This window comes from Doryrhamphus excisus, linkage group LG4 (genome assembly GCF_037039965.1).
Source record: "Doryrhamphus excisus strain RoL-2023G ecotype Guam linkage group LG4, RoL_Dexc_Guam_v1.1, whole genome shotgun sequence".
NCBI lineage: Eukaryota > Metazoa > Chordata > Actinopteri > Syngnathiformes > Syngnathidae > Doryrhamphus > Doryrhamphus excisus.
This window is the reverse complement of record NC_136360.1, coordinates 11,632,972-11,648,142: the sequence shown is the minus strand read 5'-3', so window position 1 is coordinate 11,648,142 and position 15,171 is coordinate 11,632,972. Positions and strand designations below refer to the sequence as shown.

The window sequence follows — 15,171 nt, the reverse complement described above, 5'->3', positions numbered from 1 at the left end:
ACCAGTTTTTTCCTGGCTATTATAACTTTATTCTCCTAGTATTTTTAATGTTTTTCCTGCTGTTATATTTTTTCTCTACTGCAGTTTCTTTTTTTTTGTTTTAGTTTTTCTTCAATGGTGGTACAATAGTTATTAGCATGTTGGCCTCATAGTCAGGAGATCGGGAAGACCTGATTTCAAATCTCGGTTTGGGCATCTCTGTGTGGAGTTTTTATGTTCTGCCCGTGCATGCGTGGGCTCCGGCTTTTTCCCACATTCCAAAAACATGCTAGGTTAATTGGCGACTCCAAATTGTCCATAGGGATGAATGTGAGTGTGAATGGTTGTTTGTCTATATGTGCCCTGTGATTGGCTGTCGACCAGTCCATGGTGTACCCCGCCTCTCCCCCGAAGACAGCTGGGATAAGCTCCAGCACCCCCCGCGACCCTCTTGAGGATAAGCGGTAGAGAATGAATGGATGAATGTATTCCAAAAACCTGCATGTTAGGTTAATTGGCGACTCCAAATTGATTACTGCCATCTACAGGACAGGAGTGCAATATATATATTTTTTTTCGCCGAGACAAACATTAGGATGGTTTGGCCTTGAGGAGGTCTGCCTTCATGTCAGCACGTACTTCATGACTTTTGTCATAAGTGGACATGTGGACAGCAGCTGTTGCGCGGTTCTTGCTATAACGGACATCTGCTTTCTTTTTACAGTATCTTGTTGCAATGCTAAGCTAAGTGCAAGCTAGCGGCTGTCACACTTGCCACGTGCAGTTGTGGTGTCTAACTCTGATCGTGACACAAATGCACCAAGTGTTGCTTCTCATGATTTGGTGCTGGAGGGCCTGCTCTCTGTTTGAGGGTTCCATGCACGGAACACACGTTAAATGATGTGACGTAAACGTTATCGACTTCTTTGTAATCATTTTGACAGGTTGATTGAAACTGCTCCTTGTTGTTATTGTTCCTATGCTGACCTCCAAACAATCACTTGTATGTTACATAACACAGGAAGTTACACAACATTGTCTGCACTTGAGGCTTGCAAAGGCATGACCATTTATCATCTTTGCTTGCCAGCAACCATTTAGTTTTGCTCTTATTATAAACATTGTTCTGTGTTATTCAAGCACAATAACATATACTGATTGTCAGCCTACGTCAGTGCCTCTTAAATAGTGGGGCGGGCCCCCACTGGGGGGGATGTAGGGAACTGTCGGGAGGGCGGGAGAAGCTTGGTTTCAGCTTCAAGTTCAGTCTCTACAGTACGGGTAAATGAATAGATATTAGCAATTTTTCTAGCATTTCAAATCAGGTATGTTTTCCTTGGCTCCTGCCGTCAGGGCATGTAGGAAGAGACTTCACTGTGCATTGGTTTTAGCACCTTTGCACTTTAGTTTATAGAACACTGGCATGAACAGAGTGAGGCATTTTGTCAGTCATACAGTCGACTTGTATCAGTGGTTGGAGACAGGACCGGTCACATACCCACATAGTACAGAAGGGTGTAACGTGGTAGCAATTATTAATAGATTGCAATATACATCCATTTTCTATGCTGCTTGTCCTGACAAGGGTTGTCGGGGTATGCTGGAGCCTATCCCACCTGACTTTGGGTGAGTGGCAGTGCACCATGGACTGGTCATTAACCTGGGCCATACTGTGGCTTCGTGGTTAGCATGTATTCAGCCCATCGCTCATTTTTAATTGGCCCTTGGCACATAATTTACATTGACCTACATTGGATTGGTTGCATCTTTCATACATAAAAAGGCAGTGGTCCAGCTGTGATAGTCACCTTTTTGGTCCACAGTGAGTCTTAAACCTTATTAAATTTTGTAGTGAAATTTACACACTCATGTTGTGATGTTTGTGGAAATTTGTTATTTTGCTGTTGAAATTTCCATTTATCTTAAAAAAAAAAAGTCCAAAGTCAATCTTAAAAACATTTATTGAAATCTGCAGCTGGTCGTCACGGTAACTAGAGGCACGTATCAACAGATAATGATGAGAGGGATGATCAGCTGGTAAATTAGTCGTTAGGATATCTTCCTACAATAATCAAAACCACATTAGAGACCACCACAGTGTACTAGAGGCATTAGTGGCTACAGTAGAATGTGGTGGCGCTGCCTAGTGGAGAACCTGGAAATGACACTTTCAAAGTCATACATTGAAGAAAGTGATAGCATTGTGGTCCCGCTGGTGTTATAAACACAGCAAATGTCAACATGCTCCAAATTCAACTGTGGCCTGTGTTCAACACACACAGATCTGTGTGGGAGATGACATAAATCCAAAGTATCCCTGCAGGCTACAATAACAGTAATCCCAGAGTGAGCACAGAAAAGGTGGAGCTGACTGAAAGCTGCAGTAGAAAGTGGGTCAGCGCCAGTAAACACATTTGCTGCTGGACGCTACAAGCACAAGTACAGCGTGGCAGTCTGAAAGCTTCCGTCGGGCGCTAACATGGCCAACACACTACTAGCACAACCTTTATATCATTATTGTTATCATCATCAGTGATTGTTAAAAGTCACAAAAGTTTAATGAACAGCTGACGTGTCCTCTTACAAGGCATGTCAATGAAATGTTGAAATTAGACTGAACTTAGTATCAGAGGCTAATAGAAAACATGTGTTTCTACTTCTCCACAGAGTTCACCTTTGAGTCCTTCCAGGGTCAGCTTTGCTTTACAGCTTGGCCTTGGCGGGCTGCAGCTGAAGATTCTGGAGCTTCATGGCCAGGCCCATGTTGCCTGTGATCTTCAGCTTGCCCTGGAAGAAGGCCTGCCCGTCAGGAGAGAGAGAGAAGATGTCAGTTTGGGCCGTACCGGGCCGCCGTGCACACGCTGCTGGCTCCCGGAGTTACCGTGAGAGATTAACTCGGGTCGGAAAGTGGGACAACAGCTTATGGGAAGTGTGTTGGAGCTGGACGCCTGTCAATCAAACCATTTCGACATTTTACACTAAGACTTTTATTTCTCCTTCCTCTGCGTCACCATCAACTTGTTCTGCTCGTACTAAAAATAACTTGTCAAAAAATAGGGGCAGGCATGACTAAGTGATTACAGAGTTTTTTCAGGGGGCATATTCATCTTGACACAGACTATTTTCTGACCTAAATAGATAAAGCAACTTGTCCTTAACGGGATAGTTAGGATTTTTGGACATGAAGTTGTATGACATCCCCATCAGCAGTGTAGTACACCAACAGTGACAGTGTTTGACAGTGTTTACTGCTGGGATAGTGAAAGTAAACATGTCTGACTATGAAACAAGTGATGACAATAACAACAGTCATGTAATGTAATGTTCCATTATGTGGTGGCTTTACTGGTAATATGACAGTTGATGATTTGCAGCACAGTAACTGATTTTTGATAGCTTGTTCCGAGTGCAATATATAGGTAGCATCTAATTAGCAGAGCTAGTTCATACCTGGTACCAGAACTCTTCAAAACCTGTTTATTCCTCTGTCTTGGGTGTAAAGGAACAAAATCGTCCTCGCAGTGTTTACAGATGCAGATTAATTGTGAGGTCTGGCTTTTTCGTGGACAGTGGTTTTGTGATGCAAATGGTTTACACTTTTGAACGCATTTTGTTTTGAGATGCGAAACCAAGCACTTTGTCCTTGGTTCACAGGACAAAGTGGGAGAAAGTCACCGCTTCTGATAGAGATGTCATACAAATTCATGGCAAAATATCCAAACTATCCCTTTAAGTACTACTTTGACAGTTTTTCAATACTCAGTCCACCTTATGGAAAGCTCATAGGGGATTAGGAAAAAGTGAGTACAAAAACAAGAAACGCAAAACCAATGTTTACAATTACCAACAAACTTTCTTCTGTAGCTTCTTTGTCATTTTTATTTAATGTCTCAAACAAGTTGACCCGCCTGTGAGCGTTATTAGAGCAATATGTGCTTTCATGTCGGTCGCCAAAAGTTCATTATATGGGGTCTGGGGTCTGATTACTTAGTTGTCAACCCTGATCCCTCCTGTTCTACCAGACCAGATGAGTTAAACGAGGGTGACCAGGTAACACCAAATATATTTGTGGTGGTCCACCACAAATAAGCAAATGTATGTGAAACACTGGGATGGAGTGATGTTTAATTGAGTATCCTGTCAATCATGTGGGATTTAATTCATCTAGCGTTCCTATCAACAATGTTAAGTCACTATGAGTTCAAGCAATGAGCTTTCCACACTTCTTAGCCACCAGCAGAGGGCGCAGTAATTCCAGCCTGAGGAGGGTGCATTTCAATTTGCACACTTCTGTACTCTCGCTTAAATACGGTATGTATACTATGTACACTATGAACTTACTTCCTAAGGGCGCAGATTGTGACACCGTTGTGCTGGCCGGATGTACCGGATATAGGGAGTGTTACAGAGTTTGTGTTGTTGAAGGGGCCGAAAAGTCAGTTAAGAGCTAATTTGAATTTTTATATAGACAAAATTAAACATATACAACAAAAATGGCATTTCGAGTACATTTCCAGGATGAATTAGCACCACAACAGGCTGCTTTAAAACAAAGAAAGTCAAATTAGATAATGTAATATATACAAAATTAATAGAAGTTCGAAAGTTTCGGACGGGTGCTGCAGTGTGCAAGTCTGACGCTTCTCACAGATGTCCAAATTATGTTTTTCTGTATACTTGAAAAATGAGGGGCAACATTGATGATGGTTGTTTTAGAAAAAAATGTTTTAAGTACAGTAACTGTGTCAAGTGAATAGAGTTTGGATCTACAGGCTGCTGAAGTTAGCATGTGTGTTGGTTTTCTTTCTTACATTGTTTGTGAAAGTTGACTCTATGAATGCTCACCGTCTGAGGGTTCATCTTTCCCGTCAACAAGGCCAATAAGTCAGAGTCAGACATGGAGATGGTGCAATCGGCTTTCTTAGCTGACAGGCACACAACATGATGATGGGTTAATGATTGATGAAGTCAAAAGGTTGTGATTGACCCAAGGAGCGAATGCCCTAACCTGTGTCATTGTGCACACAACCGCTGCCGTTCTTCACGTCCACAAACCAAGTAGCCTCCTGTCCATTTGGACCGTCCTTCACTTTGAAGGCAAACACGCCCCCGATCTTCTTGACAAGCTTTTCTCCTTCCTGTTAAAAAAGCACAGGTACTGAGAGACACATGAGAACATTAGCATTAGCAAGAAGTCATGTCATCACCTCCTGGAGCATCTTGTTGATCTCCTGGAACACAGCGTGAGCCTTGAACCCTTCCAGTCCATCACTGGCGCTGCTCCACACGGCCTGAATCCTTCATAGTATAATAAGCGTAGCATCAATGAGACAAGTTGTCATCCATACCTGATCACATTAGCATGTGGAAATAAGGGAATTTTTCATCGTCACTAATCGCCAACATGGTGGAAGGCTTACACTCTTACAAATGTTCACATTCCATCACTGAACGTACAAGCGATGAGCAAGCATATAACACAATTTGAACAGCACGAGCGTGACAACTGATAACATTAGCTAATGCTAACTTAATGTGACCTCACTAATATGTGCCGTTTATCGACGCGTCTAGCAAGATTCGTGATCGTACCTTGGTGGGTTTATTTCAGGCATTTTTTGGCGCGCTAAAGGAACAAAAAAAGCTCCTGTAGGTTGTAAAGAGCTGCAAGGTGTCGCTGAACTTTGCTGTTTTTTTTGCTAAGCGCACTTCCGGTTCTCCCCTCCTGAACTTCAGACTCGATGTGTCAATATCAGAGTGCTCTCTCAAACCGTGTCTGCGACAACTGTTAACATTAGCTAATGTTAACTTTACCTCGTTACCTAATGAAAGCCGTTTATCGACACTTTCAGGAACATTGTGTCCGTACCTTGGTGTGAATATTTCGGGCATGTTATAGCCGTGCTAAAGGCACAGAAAATTGCTCGTGAAGGTTCTAAAGACTTGCAAGGTGTCGCTGAACTTTGCTATTGGTTTCTCCCTCACGAGACCTGCTGAACTTCAGACTCGATGTATCGATGCCAGAGTGATCTCTTAGCATAAAACTCGCAAACTTCAAACGTCAGGTTCTACTCTTACATTGTTGCACTACACCCACGCTGTCCATAGTATAATAAAATGATGTTCTCTTGCCCTATGGTAGCCTCAAAATACTTCTTTATTATATGCATTTTAAGTCATACTGATAAAATGTTACGTTTTTATGGGTCCTTCAAGAAATGTCAGTCGTTATTATTTTTTTTGTGGGAGGAAGCCGGTGTCCCCGGAGAAAACCCACCAATGCACGGGGAGACCATGCAAACTCAACACAGAGATGGCCGAGGGTGGAATCGAACAAGGGTCTCCTAGCTGTGTGGCCTGCGCGCTAATCACTTGGCGTGTATTGGCGTGTATATTGCAAATTAAATAAAATAATGACTGAAAAAACAACAGACACGTTTTTTCATGTAACCGATCATAGATATTTTTCTTTGGCGAATATTAATCACATAAAAAGTAACAGTGAGAATAAGGATAATGTCTTTTGAGGTTGTTTTGCGGACACTTTGACCCCGCCCATATTGGGGTTCACCCTACTGGTCTTGGTCTTCCACAAATGACGTGTGTGTACAAAGGTCACATGACACACCCGATCGTTTTACTTCCTGACTTTAATTCATTTTTTTTCGAATGTGTTTAAAATTATATGACTTTAAATGCTAAACGCAGGTAAGGTTTTCTGTGCGGGTCAACATTTCGTTAAAATATAAAAAGAGAACAAAGCAAGCCGTTTGTTAGCAAGTAGGCTACGGAAGCAGCAACCGGTTCCTAACGTCAGCTAGCTGCTTGTTAGCTGCAGCTGACAGCTGTTTTCCAACTCGTTGTTTGTCCTGCGAGGTTGTTCATCAAAGCTTCACTTTGTTCACCAGTCATGGCCAAGCTACTGTCGATGCAAAGTTTGGCGTCTTTGAGGAAACCTGCTGGGTTTGTTCATTCCAGAGTGACTTCATTGGGATTTACGAAACGAAACTACAGCAGCAAAAATGAGTCTTCATCGTCAGAATACTTGCAAAAAAGCATTGTGCCAAGCATGCACTATCAGAAGAGTTTACCCAGGTAAGAAAAGTTTAAACAAGGTGAACTATATAATCTCAGACGAATGCAGGTCAAAGTGCGCAGGTGATGTCCACCCAAATGACCGCCAGGGGCGGTGTTTGATTTATACTACAGCAATACGACCTAATCTATTAGACTATTATTATTCATTTGTCCAGGTTGCGTATCCCAAAGCTAGAGGACACCATCAGGAGGTATTTAGCCGCTCAAAAGCCTCTTTTAGACGACGATCACTTTCAGTAAGTAATTAAAAAAAACTCTTTCCATAACTTTCTTTGTGTTTTTTTGAATCTATTACATGTTTTTGTCCCCCAGAACCACAGAAAAACTGGCTCAAGACTTTTTGACTGGAGAGGGTAAAAGCTTGCAAGAGGATCTGGTGGCTCAGGACAAAAGCAATAATCATACCAGCTACATTTCCGGTGAATTGATCATTTTCTAAATTATGACATTTGCTGCTTTAATGGCAGTTAATATTATTATTCAACCTATGTGAATGTGTAGTTAAAGTATTTCCAAGCTCCATTTGTGATTTCCATATGTGATTTCCAGTCAAAGCTTATTGTTGTGTCTTCCTGCAGGTCCGTGGTTCGACATGTACCTGTCTGCACGTGAGTCAGTGGTGCTAAACTTTAATCCCTTCATGTCATTCAATCCCGACCCCAAAAGCGAGTACAACAACCAGCTAGTGCGAGCAAGTAACATTGTGTGCTCGGCTGTGCGTTTCATGAAAACGCTCCGAGCTGGACTGCTGGAGCCGGAAGTTTTCCACCTCAACCCGGCAAAGAGTGACACAGATGCCTTCAAGAAGCTAATTCGCTGGGTGCCCTCCTCCCTGTCCTGGTACGGCGCCTTCATGGTCAACGCCTACCCACTGGACATGTCACAGTACTTCCGCCTCTTCAACTCCAGCCGCATTCCCAAGCGAGGACGTGACGAGCTTTTCACCGACAATAAAGGGCGACACCTGCTTGTGATGAGGAAAGGCAACATGTACGTGTTTGACATTGTGGACCACGACGGCAATTTGGTGGCACCCACTGAGATACAATCCCACTTGAAGTACATTTTGTCTGACACAACGCCAGCACCGGCCTTCCCTCTCGGAGTGCTGACCAGTGAGAACAGGGATGTGTGGGCGAGCCTTCGAGACAAGCTGATAGCTGCCGGGAACGCAGAGGATTTGCGGACTGTTGACAGCGCCATTTTCTGTCTGTGCCTGGATGACGTAAGCCTCAGCGATCCTGTGCATGTGTCACATAACATGCTGCATGGAGACGGCTGCAACCGCTGGTACGACAAGTCCTTCAGCATCATCATAGCTCAGGACGGACAAACTGCCATCAACTTTGAGCACTCATGGGGGGATGGCGTGGCAGTGCTCCGCTTCCTGAATGAAATCTTCAAAGACACCACAAAGAAGCCACTGGTGCACCCGGGCTCTGCCCCTGCCGCCGATTCTGCATCTGCTGTGCGCCGTCTGAACTTCAAGCTGGACAGTGAACTGAAAGATGGCATCCAGAAGGCCAAAGCTAACTTTGACTCAGCCGTGTCCAAGCTCACCATCGACGCCATGCAGTTCAAAAGTGGCGGCAAGGAGCAGCTGAAGAAGAGCAAGCTGAGTCCGGATGCCATCGCCCAGCTGGCCTTTCAAATGGGCTTCCTGAGGCAGTACGGCCAGACGGTTGCCACCTACGAGTCCTGCAGCACAGCCGCCTTCAAACACGGACGCACGGAGACCATCCGTCCTGCCTCTGCCTTTACCAAACGATGTTCACATGCCTTTGTTCATGAGGCAGGGAAGCACAGCGTGGCGGAGATGCAAGCCATGCTCGACCAGTGCTCGAAATATCACGGGCAGCTCACCAAGGAGGCCGCTATGGGTGTGTGCTACCTTCTTCCTCCATTTTGACTGTACTTCTATTATATTAGGATGTGACTTTTGAAAGCATCAGCTCTCACAGGTCAATGTTTAGGTCACAACAAGGGTCTGAATCCTAACTTTCCTGTTTCTGTGTCCAGGTCAGGGTTTTGACCGCCATCTGTTTGCCCTGCGTTACCTGGCTATGTCCAAAGGTCAGCCTCTGCATAGCCTGTACACTGACCCCGCCTATGCTGCCATCAACCACAACATCCTATCCACCAGCACCCTCACCAGTCCCGCCGTCAGCATTGGAGGCTTTGCCCCAGTGGTACCAGATGGGTTTGGCGTGGGCTACGGCGTTCATGACGACTGGATAGGCTGCAACGTTAGCAGCTACCCAGCTCGGGATGTGCACCACTTTCTTGAGTGTGTGCTCAAATCTCTGGAGGACATTTTCTCCGTTGTGGAGGGAAAGTCGCTGAGCTGAGGTTTGCTTGTCATGAAGAACCTTTTCTGATGCATTCAGTCACAATGCAGTCAAATTCTGGGCTTAAAACATGTCCAACTGAACATCAACTCCAAGCGTTTCACCATGTGCGAGTGAAAAAATGCAAAAGTCACACTGGTCCATGTTACATGCGTGAGATCTTGGTCACATGGCTAAGGTTGATAGCATGTAATGCCTTATCAGAAACATTTTTCTTCTCCAGAATCATGTCGTTAAATGTGTGTCAATAATACATATCATCTGTTTGTATAAGTGATTAAACGCAGTAGACTTAAGTATGGGAGTGGGATGTGCGATAATGATTTCAAAAGATATTCAGTGTATAAAAGCATTACTTGGTTTCCTTTTCAATAACACACGCTGTATTCTCAAACTTTATTTAAAAGGGAAGCAAAAAAAATAAAGAGAGCAAATGTACAAATGCGGTGGTACAACAAAAAGATCAGTTAAAGCACTTAAAAAAAATTAGATTGGCTTGATCTTGAAGTGTAGGCCGATGAGACTGAAGACGAGACATTTGAGGTCCTGCACAAGGTAATAAAACACACGCAGCCCCTCAGGATCCCTGGGAAAAAATGAATACATGTAGTTAAGGCAAGTTATTTCTACATTTTCTGCTTAAGACGAACTACTCACTTGGACTGGTTGACATCAATCAAAGAACCAATTTTGGAAGTTGTGAAGGAGATGTGCTCATCGCCGATGACAATCTCCAATTCCTTAGAAGCCAAACATAATTTTCAGACACAAAAGCTTTATACGTTGGCATCACAGCATAGACATGCAGGAGCACATTAATGTTATCGAAGGAAGCAGCAGTCACTGGTTCATCACAATCAAGCCAAAGGTGAAATAAAAACAAACCTGTCTGCCCACTCGGTCTGGAGGCGGCCATAGTGCGTCGTCTTCTTTTGTGATCTCGCTGTCGTCGATGATTCTCTTCAGCTCCTCCATCACACTCTTGTGCACGTATGCCTGCCATGGTCAACGGAAAAACAATGAACTTGCATTTAACACATACTCAGCTTTCACATCATACATCAGAAATCACTGGTGAATAAGAATCTCAAAGAACTCACATTGTGTTAGGACTTTCAACTTTAACCACCTCGAGTTGAAACAATGAACTAGTTGACTACCTGTGTTAGTTATCATAATGCATAGTTACCTCCTTTCTGATCATGACGTCATTCTTGTAGTTGCTGTTGTTTGCATACCTGAGTTTACCTGCAAGAAGCAATCACTGTATCAACTATGAGGAATTAATGAATAAATGAATGGCAGAACGCCCTCTTACGGAAGCTGTAAACCACATGGCGCCTCTACTGAGATTGCATTGGAAACTTAAGAGATATCACATTGTCATTCGTTAGAGTTCAGATTTGTGTTCATTTTAACTAAAAATCAACCTTAATAGATGCGAACAATAAAAATAAAAACAATTGACAGTTAGCAGTATGTTTCGAATGGCTGAGGCCTAAGCTAGCCTAAGCTAGACATTAGCCAGCTAGCGATAGTAGCTTCCATTCACGGCGCAAAAACAAACATAAGGCTTACCATCAGGTCTAAATTCAAACTCCAGGAACTCGTGTCCAAATTTTCCTTTGTGTCCAACATAATACCTTAAATAGAAGTCACTACTCGACATCTTTTCTTTTCTTAAAATGTTCCCTTTTCCGCTAAAGCCCGCCGACACAACCAAGCTAACGACTGCTACGAGGCGGAGTCTGCGAGTCACTAAGACAGGAATTGTGTTGCCCTGATGTTTACCTGGTAGGTACTTCTGAGACGTGACTTAGCATTTAACTCATTTAACTAGATATCGCTTGATTAAATGGATACATTTTAAACCAACACAACACATTATAGATAGAATAAAAACTATACATCTTAAAAGACAAAGCTTTTCCTTAAGACAAAAATACAAAATCAGTTTTCCCTAACACTTTATGGGTCGCATCCCAATGACGTCATCACCAGAGCGCCGCAAGAAGCCGCACGCGTTGACTGTTTCCCAATGGCGAATTACTTCTCCGAGGAGCTCCAGCATCTCCTTAACCCGCTTCCGAAGTTCGCCGATCCAGAGGACGATGGCGATGAGGCTACTAAAGCCAAAGTCAGTGACACTTTCATCGAAGACGAGCTCCTCGATGAGGCGGCGGTCGGCCTCAGCGCCTTGCGGAGACGGAACACGATCACGCTAGCCGAGACTGACGGCAGGTACTCAGGGAAGGCCGTCTCCCGCAAACAGCTGCTTATGGACATGGAGGAAGAGGACGACGACGACGACGATGATAATGAAGAAGAGGAGGATTTTGACGAAGATGATAAGAGTAGTATTGAAGAGTTAGAGGAGGAAGACGACGAAGAGGAGGAGCAGGAAGATGATGAAGAGGAGAAAGAAAGTGATGGTCCTGATGCTACATTTCCTCAAGAAGTTGACTTCCACAAACTGACGGGGGGCATGGATGACCTGGGAGTGAGCGAAGAGGATGACAGTGAGGAGGAGTTGGATGAGGATGAGGATGATGATGAGGAGGTGGAAGCTGACGAGGTGGCCATCGCCACTTTCTCCAAAGAGAAGGTGTCCGAGGAGGTGGAGAAAGGGAAGGCAGTGAGGAACCAGCTGGCTCTCTGGGACCAGCTGCTGGAGGGCCGCATTAAGATCCAGAAAGTTTTGGTGAGTGCTAACCAGCTTCCGCAGCCTGAAACGTTCCCTGAATTCAAAAGAAGGGGTGGGACAGCGCTGGCGGGGGCAGTGAAGAACACACACAAGGCCCTGAAGGCTCTTCAGAGGTCTCTGCTAGAGCTTCACGATAAGCTGCTCGAGCAGAACTCTGACACCAGGACTGGCCTGCTGGGGGATGACTGTGATGATGATGATGATATTGGTGATGAAAAAGGCAGACCCGCCAAACGCAAACTGGACATGGCTGATTACCCACAGTTGGCAGCCAAACGTTTTGCCGCCTTCCAGCCGTATCGCAACGCCACGTTGCAGAAGTGGCACGACAAAACCAGACTGAGCACGGGCAAGAGCGGCAGCTTTGCGGCGTTTGAGCGGAACATTGTCACGCAAGTGGAGCATGTTCTTATGGACAACGAGCGACTGGTGCGGCGCACTCAGACACGACGCTCCGAGTACCATGTTCTTGGCAAGAGAGACGCCTCAGCCACCGTCACTCCACAGGGAGAGGAGGCAGCATCACTGAAAGCGAACCCTCATCTCAAGGATGTGAACGAGGACATCTTTGATGACGATGACTTCTACCATCAGCTGCTCAGAGAGCTCATCGAGCGCAAGACCAGCACCGTTGACCCCAACAACCAGGTGGCAGCAGGCCGCCAGTGGCTGCAGATCCAGAAGCTGCGCAGTAAGATGAAGAAGAAGGTGGACACCAAGGCCAGCAAAGGTCGCAAGGTGCGCTTCCACGTGCATGCCAAGCTGCTCAACTTCATGGCACCCATGGACCACAGCTCCATGAACGACGAGGCCCGCAGCGAACTCTACAGAGGCCTCTTTGGTGGCAACGCCTTGGCCCGACAGTGAAGGAGACTGGGTCACTCTCTCTTTCAGAGTACACAGGACACGTCTGCTCCTGTCATGTGTGTGAACTTTAACACACAATCACAAACATGCTTGTTGGACATGTACACAATGAGGAATCAAGTTGTATTTTGGAGGATAAATGTTATTACTGAAAACTACAGTACTGTGCGAGTTGTTGTTTTGAGCAGGAAACTAATTGAGACGCGCAAACAATATAAAACAATCAACAAATACAGTTTGACTTTGTGCTTCTGTGTCACTATATTGCTTGAAAAAAAAGACATTTTAATACACATGCCTTGATTACACATACGTACGTGTGGGGATTGTGTACTTCCTGAATTGTCACTGTTGTCACAGCAAAATCCTGTAACATAACATAACATAACATGACATCGTCATACTGCGCATGCATGTACACATCTGGTACGACCTCACTTGCTCAGCCTCAATCAGTGGAGATGCCTATGACAGTAATTGGAGTAATACAAACATGCTGTCGGTAATAGAAGAAGAAACTTGGAAAAGTACGTAAATACAGCGGTCGCTTGGTTAGTGTCATTTTGTTATAGAATGTCTGACTTTGACCCTGACGAACTTTAACCGGATATATTGTTCCCATAAGAAACATAGTAGAACCTTCGTGAGCGTGTTTATTTAATTATTTACTTTTTTTTTTTTAAAGGAGTCAGTGTATTGGCGTGCCTTTATTAGAATTACACTGATACTTTTACTGTGATATACAGTGAAGAAAATAAGTATTTGAACACCCTGCTATTTTGCTATTTCTCCCACTTAGAAATCATGGAGGGGTCTGAAATTTTCATCGTAGGTGCATGTCCACTGTGAGAGAGATAAACTAAAAAGAAAAATCCAGAAATCACAATGCATGATTTTTTAACAATTTATTTGTGTGATACAGCTGCAAATAAGTATTTGAACACCTGAGAAAATGAATGTTAATATTTGGTACAGTAGCCTTTGTTTGCTATTACAGAGGTCAAACGTTTCCTGTAGTTTTTCACCAGGTTTGCACACACTGCAGGAGGGATCTTGGCCCACTCCTCCACACAGATCTTCTCTAGATCAGTCAGGTTTCTGGGCTGTCGCTGAGAAACACGGAGTTTGAGCTCCCTCCAAAGATTTTCGATTGGGTTCAGGTCTGGAGACTGGCTGGGCCATGCTAGAACCTTGATATGCTTCTTACGGAGCCACTCCTTGGTTTTCCTGGCTGTGTGCTTCGGGTCGTTGTCGTGTTGGAAGACCCAGCCACGACCCATCTTCAATGCTCTGACAGAGGGAAGGAGGTTGTTCCCCAAAATCTCACAATACACGGCCCCAGTCATCCTCTCTTTAATGCAGTGCACTCGTCCTGTCCCATGTGCAGAAAAACACCCCCAAAGCATGATGCTACCACCCCCATGCTTCACAGTAGGGATGGTGTTCTTCGGATTGTACTCTTCATTCTTCTTCCTCCAAACACGCTTATTGGAATTATGACCAAAAAGTTCTATTTTGGTCTCATCTGACCATAAAACTTTCTCCCATGACTCCTCTGTATCATCCAAATGGTCATATGCAAACTTAAGACGGGCCTTGACATGTGCTGGTTTAAGCAGGGGAACCTTTCGTGCCATGCATGATTTCACATCATGACGTCTTAGTGTATTACCTACAGTAACCTTGGAAACGGTGGTCCCAGCTCTTTTCGGGTCATTGACCAAGTCCTGTCGTGTAGTTCTGGGCTGATTCCTCACCTTTCTTAGAATCATTGAGACCCCACGAGGTGATATCTTGCATGGGGCTCCACTCCGATTGAGATTGACCGTCATGTTTAGCTTCTTCCATTTTCTAATGATAGCTCCAACAGTGGACCTTTTTTCACCAAGCTGCTTGGTAATTGCTCCGTAGCCCTTTCCAGCCTTGTGGAGGTGTACAATTTTGTCTCTGGTGTCTTTGGACAGCTCTTTGGTCTTCGCCATGTTACAAGTTAAAGTCTTACTGATTGTATGGGGTGGACAGGTGTCTTTATGCAGCTAACGACCTCAAACAGGTGCATCTGATTCAGGATGATACATGGAGTGCAGGTGGACTTCTAATGGGCAGACTAACAGGTCTTTCAGGGTCAGAATTCTAGATGATACACAGGTGTTCAAATACTTATTTGCAGCTGTA

At 44.5% G+C, this 15,171-nt stretch overlaps 4 protein-coding genes across 5 annotated transcripts; 2 read left to right on the top strand and 2 right to left on the bottom strand.

Moving 5' to 3' along the window:
- Nucleotides 1-1,922: 1,922 nt before the first annotated feature.
- On the bottom strand, nt 1,923-6,011 carry scp2b (sterol carrier protein 2b). 2 transcript variants are annotated; one of them, XM_058073216.2, is made up of 5 exons: nt 5,849-6,011; nt 5,187-5,277; nt 4,988-5,117; nt 4,825-4,904; nt 1,923-2,778 (listed from the first exon to the last, which is right to left on the bottom strand). In XM_058073216.2, exons 1-5 carry the CDS (start codon nt 5,869-5,871, stop codon nt 2,683-2,685), a joined length of 420 nt encoding a protein of 139 aa, XP_057929199.2. In that variant the 5' UTR covers nt 5,872-6,011; the 3' UTR covers nt 1,923-2,682. The 2 variants fall into 2 exon arrangements, with proteins under 2 accessions (XP_057929199.2, XP_057929198.2); XM_058073215.2 differs by lacking the exon at nt 5,849-6,011 and adding an exon at nt 5,572-5,731.
- Nucleotides 6,012-6,559: 548 nt separating this feature from the next.
- cpt2 (carnitine palmitoyltransferase 2) lies at nt 6,560-10,742 on the top strand. Its single transcript, XM_058073207.2, has 5 exons — nt 6,560-7,074; nt 7,233-7,313; nt 7,390-7,496; nt 7,656-8,957; nt 9,097-10,742. The coding sequence occupies exons 1-5, from the start codon at nt 6,890-6,892 to the stop codon at nt 9,423-9,425; spliced, it is 2,004 nt and encodes a 667-aa protein (XP_057929190.2). The 5' UTR covers nt 6,560-6,889; the 3' UTR covers nt 9,426-10,742.
- On the bottom strand, nt 9,803-11,226 carry magoh (mago homolog, exon junction complex subunit). The gene is made up of 5 exons (XM_058073213.2): nt 11,004-11,226; nt 10,615-10,673; nt 10,311-10,421; nt 10,083-10,165; nt 9,803-10,011 (listed from the first exon to the last, which is right to left on the bottom strand). The coding sequence occupies exons 1-5, from the start codon at nt 11,092-11,094 to the stop codon at nt 9,912-9,914; spliced, it is 444 nt and encodes a 147-aa protein (XP_057929196.1). The 5' UTR covers nt 11,095-11,226; the 3' UTR covers nt 9,803-9,911.
- A 165-nt stretch (nt 11,227-11,391) lies between these two features.
- On the top strand, nt 11,392-13,733 carry aatf (apoptosis antagonizing transcription factor). Its single transcript, XM_058073208.2, has one exon. The coding sequence runs from the start codon at nt 11,464-11,466 to the stop codon at nt 12,994-12,996; it is 1,533 nt and encodes a 510-aa protein (XP_057929191.2). The 5' UTR covers nt 11,392-11,463; the 3' UTR covers nt 12,997-13,733.
- The last annotated feature ends 1,438 nt before the right edge of the window (nt 13,734-15,171 follow it).

What these genes read in the sequence shown, in the direction of transcription:
- scp2b (XM_058073216.2), bottom strand. Translation starts at nt 5,871, where the DNA reads ATGCCCGAAATATTCACACCAAG. An exon ending in CCCGAAATATTCACACCAAG is followed by an intron (nt 5,278 to 5,848) that starts GTACGGACACAA and finishes TATACTATGAAG; the next exon opens with GATTCAGGCCGTGTGGAGCA. An exon ending in GAAAGATGAACCCTCAGACG is followed by an intron (nt 2,779 to 4,824) that starts GTGAGCATTCAT and finishes CCTGACGGGCAG; the next exon opens with GCCTTCTTCCAGGGCAAGCT.
- cpt2 (XM_058073207.2), top strand. Translation starts at nt 6,890, where the DNA reads ATGGCCAAGCTACTGTCGATGCAAAGTTTGGCGTCTTTGAGGAAACCT. An exon ending in TTAGACGACGATCACTTTCA is followed by an intron (nt 7,314 to 7,389) that starts GTAAGTAATTAA and finishes TTTGTCCCCCAG; the next exon opens with AACCACAGAAAAACTGGCTC. An exon ending in CACCAAGGAGGCCGCTATGG is followed by an intron (nt 8,958 to 9,096) that starts GTGTGTGCTACC and finishes TTCTGTGTCCAG; the next exon opens with GTCAGGGTTTTGACCGCCAT.
- magoh (XM_058073213.2), bottom strand. Translation starts at nt 11,094, where the DNA reads ATGTCGAGTAGTGACTTCTATTTAAGGTATTATGTTGGACACAAAGGA. An exon ending in ACGTCATGATCAGAAAGGAG is followed by an intron (nt 10,422 to 10,614) that starts GTAACTATGCAT and finishes TGACCATGGCAG; the next exon opens with GCATACGTGCACAAGAGTGT. An exon ending in CAGACCGAGTGGGCAGACAG is followed by an intron (nt 10,166 to 10,310) that starts GTTTGTTTTTAT and finishes TTGGCTTCTAAG; the next exon opens with GAATTGGAGATTGTCATCGG.
- aatf (XM_058073208.2), top strand. Translation starts at nt 11,464, where the DNA reads ATGGCGAATTACTTCTCCGAGGAGCTCCAGCATCTCCTTAACCCGCTT.